The sequence below is a fragment of the Syngnathus floridae genome, chromosome 7 (genome assembly GCF_059516105.1).
Source record: "Syngnathus floridae isolate MCC-2025c chromosome 7, RoL_Sflo_1.0, whole genome shotgun sequence".
In the NCBI taxonomy this organism is placed as follows: Eukaryota; Metazoa; Chordata; class Actinopteri; order Syngnathiformes; family Syngnathidae; genus Syngnathus; species Syngnathus floridae.
Genome location: NC_142419.1, coordinates 15,416,841 through 15,428,625, shown reverse-complemented (window position 1 = coordinate 15,428,625; position 11,785 = coordinate 15,416,841). Strand labels below are relative to the sequence as shown.

Sequence of the window (11,785 nt, the reverse complement as noted above, 5' to 3'; positions counted from 1 at the left end):
TTTGTGAATTTCCCAAAAAGAAAAACAAGCGATAATTGTTGTATCATTCCTTTTTATTTTTCCATCATCTTTTCATCCTGCTGCTGAGTAATTGCGATATTTTCTACTACATGATGAGTGTGTCTGGAATAAGCAGAAACATCAGCAAACACAAACAAGAACGCAAAAGAAAAAAAAAAGACTGCGGCAGGTTCAACAACGGTTCAACATGATCGAGCAGCTGTCTCTGGTTGCTCGTTTTTTTTCCTTTTCCAATCCAAGGCTAAAATGATTTCAAGTGAGCAAGTTTGTTCCAACTAGAGAACACAAAACATAATATTAAGACACTCTCGTGATAACCTTGACTAACGAGTACACCGAATTTACATTTTAGATTTTTCACAAAATTAGAACGACAAGCAAGCTTCAGATAAACCGCTTGTAATCTTGCAATTGAAAAATCGTGTAAATTAGTGTAGTCGTCCTCGTACTTGCTTGACATCTGCTTTATTCTCATGAATAATTTCCAACATTGAATTTGCAACCCTCAAAAGATTGCGACTAGTCAGAGATTATTCCAAAGCGTCTGACATTCTTAAATGATGCCCACAAACTCTGATTGGAAGACTTTCTTCGAGGCAGTGAGACGTAGATGGTGATTGGTCCGTTGCCGCGCATCAGTGTTCCACAGACAAAACGACAAAGCGAGCATGCATCACAATTCAGCTGTCGGGGTGGATGGACACATGCAAATATTCTGCGAAGAAAAAATAAAAGTTTTTGTGTCGGAAGCAGTCGGACTAATGGGAGGAAAATATTTCCATCAGAAAATCAATAAAAAATAAAATGTCCATGATTATTTTTAAATTTGTGTTTTACATGAGAACTAACTCAATTTGGGATATTTTTCCGAATGAATTCACAGATTTTTTGAAAGAGAAACCCAACATATATGACAAAGAATGTTTTAAATAAATAGAACTAATTTGCTTCAATCACTTGAAATTTTAAGACTTGAGTGTCGTGATCATAAAATGGATTTAAGTGGAATGCATTAATTCCATATCCGTGATATTCTGATTAAGTTCCATATACAGGTATTAGAAATGACAAATAGCCAAGGCCCTAAAGATGGATGCATGTCTTTTTCTACGATTGGCTTGCACGCATTTACGCTCAAAACTTTTTTTCCCCTCTTGGTTTGATTTGAACCAATCAGAATCCAGCTCACAAGGGCAATAAAAACAAATAAAAGGGGTGTCGAGTGCACGCAGACTCATCTGCTAGCTTAATGGATTCGACTAGCAGCATTCGTCTAGCCTAGCATGCACACTGCAACGCCGTCCAGTCCGGACTCTACGGAACATTCCTTCGGGAAGTGACGCAGACGACACGTGGATGAAATATTAGCAAAATAAAACATGCTTGATATGAGATACAGGGAAGTTGTCTGGATCTTAATGGCGTACTTTGGCAGCGTTACGTTTTACAAACAGAAAGTTAAGTCAAACCACAGCCTGCGAGTTTAACATCTGAATGACGACCAAACAATCTGGTCAAGTTCCTCTCGTCGGGGCACACACAACTTTCATCAATTCAAATTATAGGCTGCGATGTGGCAACGCAAAAAAGCTTAAGTGTGAAAGTGCTGAAGTGTTTGCATTGCTAGAGAGAAAAAAGCGTATGATGATAATGGTGACGTTTCTACATGGCTTAAAGCTTCGGAGTTCTCGGCGCTCGACCGACTCGGGGTGGGGGGGATGCTTTGTCGTCACGGTAACGATGACGATGAAGAGTAGATGTGCTAGCCTCCGGGCCTTTTGCATAAAATGTACATCGTCATCACCAAAAGAAGATTGAAAGAGGATTCTTCGCTTCTTTTTTTTTTCTGCTTGTTTGGGTTGGCGTTTCCATCGTCATGGTTGTTGGTTGGTGCTGAACAGTGGGGAGTGTTATATGGGAGTTCTCCAGCGGGGGGCGCTGCAGGCTACGAGCCCTCCCGCTCTGTGAAGTCCTCGTCGTCGTCGTCTTCCCGCTGCCCGTCTTGACCCGCTATGGCTCTCTGGGGACTCCGGCCTTGCTCGTCGCCGTTGATGGTGGGACTCCGCGAGGACTTGAGCAGCTTCTCCTCCAGCTCGTGCAGTGACGGCTCCTTGTACATGCACACTGACGACAAAAACGAGCATAATAGCAGTCGATAATACTGAAAAAATTCTTTAATTCAATAATACCCATGTTCTTAAAATAAAACATTACGGCCAGTGTTTTGTTTCTCGTCCAAGCAATTTGCTGTTTACAAATAATAAGGCCTCGAGAGATGTGCATGAGAGTAATGAGGTGAAGCAAGAAGTGGAAGAGGACAAGGTTGAAGGACAAAGAGGAGAAGGAAGTTGACAGATATTTTTAAATGTCGCCATGGGAGTGAGGATTGAGAGAGAGAGAGGGCGAGCGTCTCGCACGCTGAAAGCCGAGACGGAGCTCGACGTTCTCGCTTGAAACTTTCGAGTGCGACACCGGACGACCTCGGCCTGCAGCCAGCCTGCTAAGTCAGCGCGATTAGCGAATAGCTAATGAATATAACAAATGTCGGAAAAGAAACAATTTAAGAGAAATCTGGTTCCGCAGCACAACGGAAACTATCCGAGCCCTCCCGCGGCCAGAACATACCTTCAATGGGTCTGGGCACAAAGTGCGAGCAGGGTTTGGTTTTCTTGACACGGTTGCCTTTCATGATGACGCCCTCCTTGTTGAGGCCCAGGAACCAGGCCCGGCCCGACTCGTGCTGCCGGTACAGCGTGGACGAGTAGATGACGTAGTAGTTCTCAAACACCGACTCCTTGAACTTGCACTCGGCCGTGAAGATATCCTGAATGACGAGAAAAAGAGAATCTAACATTCTATATGTTTATATTATACTAAATCCACAAAAATGGATTGCTGGGAAAATAAAACAGTAAGTTGACTCGACTTCAATATTCTGAGCACACGTGAAGGCAATCTAACATTTTCCCTCCTGCACGAGTGCGTCAGCAAAGAATGACATTTTAAAGTTTCATGCCAGCAGAAGGCTGAATAATGTATAACCCGGCATCATGAGCTCCACCGAGAAGGAACTGTTACCGTGAAGATGGAAGACAATTTAATGTTTCCATATATCAGTCCAAAAAAAATTCACATCTATTTCTTCACAATGGGACGGTTTCTTTAACCGATCACATCTTCATCCTCACATTGATGATGATGATTTAGTCGCATGTTCTTACCGACGTGTAAAGGAAGCCCTCTGCGTTCATGGCCATGTAGAGTCCCGCCTTGACCCCTTGCATGGCCACCACCCGTAGACCCACCGGGATCAAGTTGAAGAGAGCTGCAAACGTGAAAAAGTTGATGAGTCAAACTGCTCATAAGTCAAGTCACTCTTATCTCAAGGCAGTGAAATAAAAAGCTTCAACCCAGTAATCCATTTCGACACGTATCTGTGCGCATGTTTAAGCCTGGATTGTTGCATAATTCTGCTTTATGATCTTTGGAGCCAATCAGCATCCAGGATGATGATGAACCTGCTCCATAAAGGAACATCAACATTTTTTTTTTTTTTAGACAAACGATCATGAATGTCGACGACACGCTCAGAGATAAAAAAAAAAAAAGGGTGAAGAGGAGGAGGCGGAGGAAGAAGCCCGTGGCGTTAATCCTCTCCGGGAGAACTGGGAGACAAAAGAGCATGTGAGATGAAGAAAAAAAAAAATCTCATCTCGCTTGCTCGCCTCTTCTTTTTGGGAAGCAGTGGAATGCGTTGAACATGCATTTACACTGCATATTGCACCACGCAATTTCCTTTTAGTGGATTTTGCTTTCAATATTTAATTTACTAAAAAAAAAAACATTATTCTCCTGTTAGTACTTTGGTTTCAAAAATTAATTTAATAAAAGAAAAATTTTCCTTTTAGTGGATTTTAGTTTCAAGAATTAATTTAACTAAAAAAAATCATTTTATTTTATTTATTTAAAAAAATCCTTAGAGTAGAGTTTGGTTTCAAGAATTAATTGAATAAAAACATTTTCCTTTTGAAAAATTAATTGAATAAAAAAATATATATTTTCATATTGCAGGTGTCATGTTGCCAAGTGTTTTGGGACTCACTGTTGTCGCTGTTCTCATCCTTGTTCCCGCTGATGGTTCCATCAGGTTGCATCTGCAGGAAGAAGCCCTGCTCGCTGAAGAGACGCGTCACGATGCCCTTCAGTTGCGGCTCTGCAACGCACACGTGCAAAAGTATCAAAATATGTTCTTTGGGTGAGTGCTACCAAGCCACGGGCACCCATCTGTGCACTCTAAACACTCTCAGCGCATTAATAATTCAAGCCGGGGATTATATTGGATGTTAGCGCAACCAGCTACATGTGCCGTCATGTCGGTGAACATTTTACCTTCTCGCCCCCCTCCCCAAACTTGGCTCCTCGGTGTTTTTTTTCTTCTGATAAATGAACCCAAGTGCAAGCAACTATTTGTGTCATGTCCCTTTAAGAAGCCAGCTTGTGATATCGCCGTGGAAACAAGGCGGTGCATCAATGTATAAAACATGAAATTTGTCACATGTGCTGACTTGATGTTTCTCCGGCGGAAAACGTGACGATAAAACCAGGCTTTGCAATCGCAGCTGGGAAAATAATGACTTTTCTTATCGAGTCAAATCCAAAACAGATGTCTGGCTTCAAAGTCTTTTATAATTAAAAATAGTCCAGAGCATCTTAATAAAGACTTAAGTAGGATGCATAAGGGTGCTATCAAAAAAAAATTGTTTTTGGGGGTGAACGCTGAACCCAACTAGGATCGATTCCGACACACCCGTGATGACCCCGAGAGGACAATGGGGGGGAGAAAATGAAAGGATGGATGCTACAATAGACTTGAACCCGATCCTCGAACTCGATCACGACTGATGTATCAGGTATTGTGCTAAGCTCATTCCACCGTTGCGAAGAAATCATTTTTTAATTTTATTTTTAGGTAAGCCAATAAGGTTTTTCATTTCTTGACAGGGGCGAGATACGGCATCCGGCAACACACCTGGTTTCCGTCGTACCGGTTTCTTCTTGCCGCCGCTGTTGCAGAAGCGGACTTTGCTAAAGACGCTAAAGATGTGCCTGAAGCCTCGGGGCTCTTTGGTGGGACTGGACCGCCTCTTGTTGCTGGTGACCTTCTCGCTGTTGGACTCGCGGGCCTGACGCTTCTGTCGGATCAAGGAGCTGGCGATGGCCGCCGCCATCGCCCCTGTTAGGCCCCCGAAATGTTTTTTTCAGTCCGGGACGGGCGTCATGTCAGAGGGGCTGAAATGTCCACTGCTGTCACAGCGCCGGAGGAAGTTCTGAAGATTCCTTGATGGCAACTTTTTAGGCTTGGGTTTCATTCCAGATGACGATGTGAGTTTTTTTTTTTTTTACGGCAAAGAGTGTCGTATCACGTGAAGGATCCTTGATGGCTGATTTTGATTTCCAATCCAGATGACGATTGAGCTTCTTGGTAAAAAGTTGACATCATCTGCGACCGCTTCAGCCGTAAACTTTTTTTCCCTCAATAAAAACTGTTGCGTCCAAAAGCTTCTATTAAAATCCCGATTCTTTTTTTCTCAACTAAATCATGATTTCTTCCGATGATGAAGAATCGAACGTGGTGGCCATATCTGAATCCATTGGAGTTACATCCGACAATAACGAAGGTGAAAAGCACGAAAATAATAACGGATGAGCTGGAGTGAAGTGTAAAAACTTGCCTTCATCCAAGTTTAGGGACGCCATAGTTACGATGCATCCTTGGTAGCTATCTCCGGCGGGCACAAAGAACATGCACCGCACAGAAAAATAAAATAATGAAAAAAAACTGAACCTCCGCTTTAGCTTTCTCCATAAATATTCATGAGGATAGCAGCAAGCGCTTCGACATGCCTGCCAGGAGGTTTCTCTGCGGCTTCAACTTCAACCGGCACAATGCGGCAAGTCACAAGTTGATGGCGAGGAGAGAGAATCCAAAATGTGGACACGGTCCGGATGCTCCATCGGCTTCGGTCCTCGTCGCCGGCTGAACGTCGCCGAATGTGGCGGGATTCCGAGAGAAGAAGGGTGTGAGAGAGAGAGAGAGCGATAGAGACAGAGAGAGGGGAGGGAGGTGGAGGTGTAGAAGAAGCTCCTAAAAATAGTCAGCCTGATGTTTCATGTTGCTCCCACATCACAACGTTTCTTTCCATCCACACATATGCCGACTCTTAGTGAAAGAAAAAAAAAAATTCAGTTTGTTGAGAACGTAAAGGAATCCATTCCACTCCGATGCAGCGGCGTGATTCAGAAACTTAAAGGATGAAAAAAAAAAAAGGTGGATGCAGCAGAAGCAATTTTGTTCTCCTCAGAGGCTGCGCCAAAGACATACTCCTGAGATTTCACGTTGGGAGACGCCTTTGAAAACACTTCCAAGGAAGATGTCTTTGAGGTCTTCATTAAGTTGATTTTTTTGTGTGTGAAAAATAATCAAATGTAAAACAAGGACTGCAGTCCTCAAGGTTCTTTAAGCGCTATCGTGTTGAGAATTAACATTAAGCTGACTCGTCATATCTTTTCTTTAAAAAAAAAATCACCCTCATTATTTTTTATCATAATACAACTTTTTTTCTTGGCAACTTTTGAATTCCTCTCTTATTTAGGGGTACACTTGGTAATTATGTAGGGCTATACGAGGGAGCCAAAAGTTTGAGAAACAGCCATGTTTGGATGTGCGGCGAGCAACATTACACAAGCAGCTTTTAAGCGCCAAACGCTTGCTCGCTCGCCGTTCACTGAATATTTCAGCAAGCAGCACAAACACTTTGATGCTATTAAAAACTAATCCAGCACAACCAATCAGTTTGCCCGAGGCGGCCACATGCACAGTACAATGCGTAGATAAAGTAGAACTTCATCATCTGGAAGGAGGGGGGGAAAAAAAAAAAAACAGGTCAGCGCCTTCAATTACCGATGTGTATTTGTGTACCTGCGCACTGGGATGTGCCTCTCACACTTCAACATGGCCGCCACTTTGCTTTTAACGCCGGTGCATAATGACAGCTTCATTAACTTCTACAGTGCAAACCTCGCCAATTATGATTATGATCATAATGGTTTTTTTTTTCAAACACTGACCTGCTTTGTCATCATGCACACACTTTGTGTGTGTTCGCTCATGAGTGTGATGCAGGTATGTTTCCTGATCAATACACAAAGTGCCAACGTCAGAGGGCAAATTAAAGTCATCAGGTAAAGACGAAACCTCCAAGCAGCTCACGCGCACGCCGATAAGCCAAACTTAATGATGGGCTATTATTAACGGTGTTAGTAATATTAGAAGAAAATCTGGGCCATGCATTGTCATCATAGAGTTTTTTTTTTTAAAAGCCTTCAGATTTTTAAATACAGTGTGAAATGGTGGGGTAGACTCGTTAGTCAATATCACACATAGAAAATGATTAATCACTGTCAAGGAACACACAGAGAACAAACGGTTGCACTTTTAACTAAAGATATGTGGGAGCCATCCAAGCTGATTCGAACCCAGAACCTTTTCACTGTGAGACAGATAGATGTCCCTTAAACACTGGTGCACTATGCTGCCGAAATGACAGGTGGTGCGGAGTGGAGACACGTCGCCATCTGCTGGACGTAAGCATAACTGCAAGTGCACTTCTCACATTATGGGAAGTGCTAGATCTACATCAGCACACTACAACTAGTCAAGTGCTAGATTTTGAATAGCATGATTTGAGTCACTCAAATTACTAGTAGCATGTCAACTAGAGCAAAGTTTTGTCTCACGAGTAACATACACGCGAGCGCAGGCACAAATTGCAAAGCAATGTAACAAAGTTCATCCTAAGCGTGCATGTCTTAAATATTTGATGGTAGATCCTTAATTGAGGACCTTCTGCTTTTGCAACATTTATGAGTGTGAAAACAAAAAAAAAAGAGAACAAGCGCCGAGTGATCGTAGTGTTCTCACGTATACGCTGAAGCTCTTATAGTCACTGAAATACGGACACTGTACTCACATTATTATTGATCAATATTTATACGCATCTCTATCAAAGTCCTCATCTTCTGTATCCGAATTAAACAGTTCGCCATTAAACGTGCCAAGTTCCCTCTCATCATATCTTTGTATCATACAAATCCTCACTTAGGGCATAATACTTTTTGTGGCTTTGCCAGCAGAAAGTCAATATTATTTAGGCCGCTAGAGGGAGACATAGAAAGATTCAACATACACACTGGTTAACTGGTTGAAGTACTGTTAATCAATTGTTAGACGTGGTCATAGTCTCAGGGTGTTAAAACAAGTCTGCTAATTCTAACCAAACCAGGAAATGCAATTCCTTGTTAAAAAACAGCAAGCTGTTAAAATATCAAATATGCTGACCTAACTGACTTGACCGACGTGACTGACGTGGTCGTCGTGACGCCTCACTGGGCTTGCAGCTCTCTTTGACGACGTTGCCCTCATCCTGGTGCACCTCCTCGCTCTTCTTTTCGCAGAGACCGCAGTACGGACTCATTTGGCCCTTCAACGGACGGATTAATTGGGAAGTTAGTGAACGGAGAGCTGAGTGCCGCTCGCTTCCCGACCAAAACACTTCTCAGCTGTTTTCAGTGCAACACTTTTAGCCACGAGGTATCGAGGCCAACCGTGGCACCCGACCAGACGCTTGACCGGAACTCGATACGCCGACTTTAAAATGGTGTTAGCGTGTGCCTATTTTCAACTGAGCTCAGTCTGCTCTCGCTAGATAAAAGATCTTTTTGATGCACGTCGAGTTTGTCTCTGGAGCCTGCGATTGTGCGATTCACGTCGGGGGCGAAGAACGTGATGTGTCAGTAAAGAGAACAGCTATTTTGGGACTAGAAGGTGAAGCGGGGACTATTTATATCGGGAGCGTTCAACAAACACTGTCAGAAGGCGCTGTCGTCCCCGCGGCTCCGAAATGCAAAATCGTGTCAGGAAACGCCGCAGCTAGAAACTCAGGCCTTGTTCCCTGGATTTATTAAAAAAAAAAAAAAGCAACGTCATTCAGGAAGTGATGCGTGGCCGCAGTGGTGATGTTGAATCCGCCGGGGTTGATGGGAACGTTAATGCAGCTCTGCCATCCATCTGCTGCAGCCACATAGTCGCATTACATTAAAGTGACACATCGTATTTTATAGCGTAATCGAAAGCTCCACAACGAGTCGCGCACTTTCAGGGTATCGCCACTTTGCCATCCTTCACCGGTCTCCATGGCGTTAAAGAAGCACGACGTTCGGCCGGTGAGGTCAAACGGCTTGAAGTTGCCCGATAGGACCGCAAAAGCGTCAGCACGAGGCTTCACGGTCATGTCGTCCTTGCACCTCGGCGCTGATGATCCATGCCAGTGCAGCAACATATTTTAAATTTAATGGGACTTTTTAATCGATGGAGAACACTTAACAGCCGTAAAAGTCTCCTCTGGCTTCTCGCACATAATCTGACTCCTCCCCCTACCTATAACCGAAGTTGCTACTCCAATACGTAGCATGGACAATAAATGAAGTTAGCTGAGGTAAACGAGCGGAAATTATTAACTAGTTAATAGATAATTGTGGAACTTGAGTGAAAATTACTGGAGTTAGACTGAAGTTCGATAAAGCTGAAGCTGGCTTAAGGCAAAGGAAGCTTAGTGGAAGTTGATTGGAGTAAATGGAAGCTAATTGGAAGCTAATGGAAGCTAATGGACGCTTATTGACAATCGCGAAAAACAGTGGGAGATATTCAAGCAACTGGTTGAATTTAGAATCTGAAAGTTGGCAGAAGAAGGTAGCGGAAGGTGGCTCAAGTGACTCAGACTGACATCTTCATCGGGAATGACTGCTAAAAATCCATGAAAAGCTTATTAGCGGAATTATTCCAACAGACTGCCATTGACGGTGGCAGAGTGCACTTGGCACGGACGTCTACAAACCGTGAAGAGTTTAGCGAGTGACAATCAAGCCGACGCACGCACAAACGCGACAAGAGGAACACACTCGTCCTCTGGGACGCAGTCTCTCAGGTTACTGGCGGCGGGTCACAACATTCCATAACGTTGTCCATCCCATCCCGCAATCGATACAAACACACAGACTGATGTCTGGCGAAAACAAACCCACACTGAGGATGACGATTCACTGATCCGTACGCTAAATGACTCGACTTCAACTCGCCTTACATTTTATGGGTCCTTCACGACATATTCTTATGGCGGCCATGTTGGGTTTAGGACTTCCCGCGGGACCCAAAGTGAATGAAGGCTGCGTGTCGGCAAAACACTTAGGATCAAAAGTGGGAATGACTCAGCAGCAGTCTGCTCCTTGGAGATGCCGTTCCGGCTGCTAAGTGGCTTCTTATTGCACCTCACGTCGACTGAAGTGGAATTCCGGTAAAGGAAAACTTGATATGCTTCAGAGACAGTCCAAGAAATGTCATGAGGTTAAATAAATGTTCTTGCCATGGTGTTGAGAATAAACTTGAGGACAGTGAGGACAAACATACATGTTTCTCAAAGAGAACGAATGATGATTTTCCATCAATTTGCCAATTTCTCACCTTGGCCTGTCTTTTTGTCTTCATTGGAATCTCCACAAATGTCTCCTGCTGTTGTCACTCATTACCTGTCTGTCAAACTTCCTGGAAGTCACTATTTGTCTTTTCCAATCAAATCTCTCTGGAGAGTCATCTTCCTGTCTGTCTCTCACGATACCTTTCTGTCTCCCTGTATTTATTTACAACACTGTCTGGTTGGAATCTGTCTTGCTGCCTCCTGCTTGTCTGGTTTACTCAAAAATATCTTTCTTGTCCACCTTGTTCTTCGTCTCCCTGCTTATTGCTCATTCTGTCGAGCCTGCCTGTCTATCTCCCCTTGGCCCACCTGTCTTACTGAGTTTTGCTGCATCAGGATTTTTTTTTTTTTAATAAACTGCTGGGCCCATAACAAACCCAGCACACACAGGCTGGCTGCACCAGATCCCATAATAACCACACCTAGGATGTGTGGATGAGCAGCTGCATTGAGGATACCGCAGTGGAGTCCACTTCTACCCAACATGCATCACGGTCGTCCCCACCCTCCGCTCCCCAACTTCCCTGCCCGCCATCCCGCATCACAAACTTGCATTGCCTTCCTTACCTGCCGGTGCCTTTTCTTTGCTTTCCATTTCACGCTCGGCTCAGCTTGCTTCGGCTAAGCTTTGGCTGGCGGCTCAGTCCGGCGAAGTGTTGGCACAATTCCACTCGTCGTCGCCGCCTCCCTCGTCGTTTCCCCTCCTTCCTGACTCAGCTGGACGAGTCGACAGGCGTATCCGGTGGGTCAATAAAACCCGGCCGACAATGTCCACGCCGGAATGTGGCGAACGAGCCAAAATGGTGGTTAAAAGAGCGGGCGAAGGGCTGCGGATGAGACGACTTGTTTTCCCGCCGAGGCTCGTGCGTTCGTTCACCTGTGCCGCTCTCTCCCTCTTCCAATGTCTCTCAGCCCTCCTTCCTCTCTTCCCACTGTATTCCAATCTCTCTCTTCCACCCCAACGTCTCTCTCTCCTCTCTCTCTCTCTTCCAATGTCTCTCTCCCCTTCTTTCTCTCATCCAATCAAACGCTCCCATTCGCTTTCGCCTTTTCAATCACTCTCTCTCCCTTTTCCAATGTCTCTTTACCCTCTCTCTCTCGTTTCCAATGTCTCCCTCCCCTTTCTCCATCCACCCCATCCCTCTTTTTCAAGGACTTGACAGCAGTGATTAAAA

General features: G+C 44.3%; 1 protein-coding gene across 3 annotated transcripts; it reads right to left on the bottom strand.

The window, feature by feature from the left end:
• Positions 1-35: 35 nt before the first annotated feature.
• On the bottom strand, positions 36-11,703 carry LOC148395540 (fibroblast growth factor 12-like). Of its 3 annotated transcripts, XM_088381286.1 has the most exons (6): positions 11,178-11,703; positions 8,420-8,561; positions 4,124-4,234; positions 3,243-3,346; positions 2,647-2,845; positions 36-2,145 (listed from the first exon to the last, which is right to left on the bottom strand). In XM_088381286.1, exons 2-6 carry the CDS (start codon positions 8,553-8,555, stop codon positions 1,967-1,969), a joined length of 729 nt encoding a protein of 242 aa, XP_088237412.1. In that variant the 5' UTR covers positions 8,556-8,561; positions 11,178-11,703; the 3' UTR covers positions 36-1,966. The 3 variants fall into 3 exon arrangements, with proteins under 3 accessions (XP_088237412.1, XP_088237413.1, XP_088237411.1); XM_088381287.1 differs by lacking the exon at positions 8,420-8,561 and having other exon boundaries at positions 11,178-11,697; XM_088381285.1 differs by lacking the exons at positions 8,420-8,561; positions 11,178-11,703 and adding an exon at positions 5,051-6,579.
• Between the last annotated feature and the right edge of the window lie 82 nt (positions 11,704-11,785).

Bases quoted from the DNA above. Each gene is read 5' to 3' on its own strand.
- LOC148395540 (XM_088381285.1), bottom strand. From the start codon at position 5,249: ATGGCGGCGGCCATCGCCAGCTCCTTGATCCGACAGAAGCGTCAGGCC. The intron at 4,235-5,050 runs GTGTGTTGCCGG...TGTGCGTTGCAG, and splicing joins ACCGGTACGACGGAAACCAG to AGCCGCAACTGAAGGGCATC. The intron at 2,846-3,242 runs GTAAGAACATGC...CTCGTCATTCAG, and splicing joins AGGGCTTCCTTTACACGTCG to GATATCTTCACGGCCGAGTG.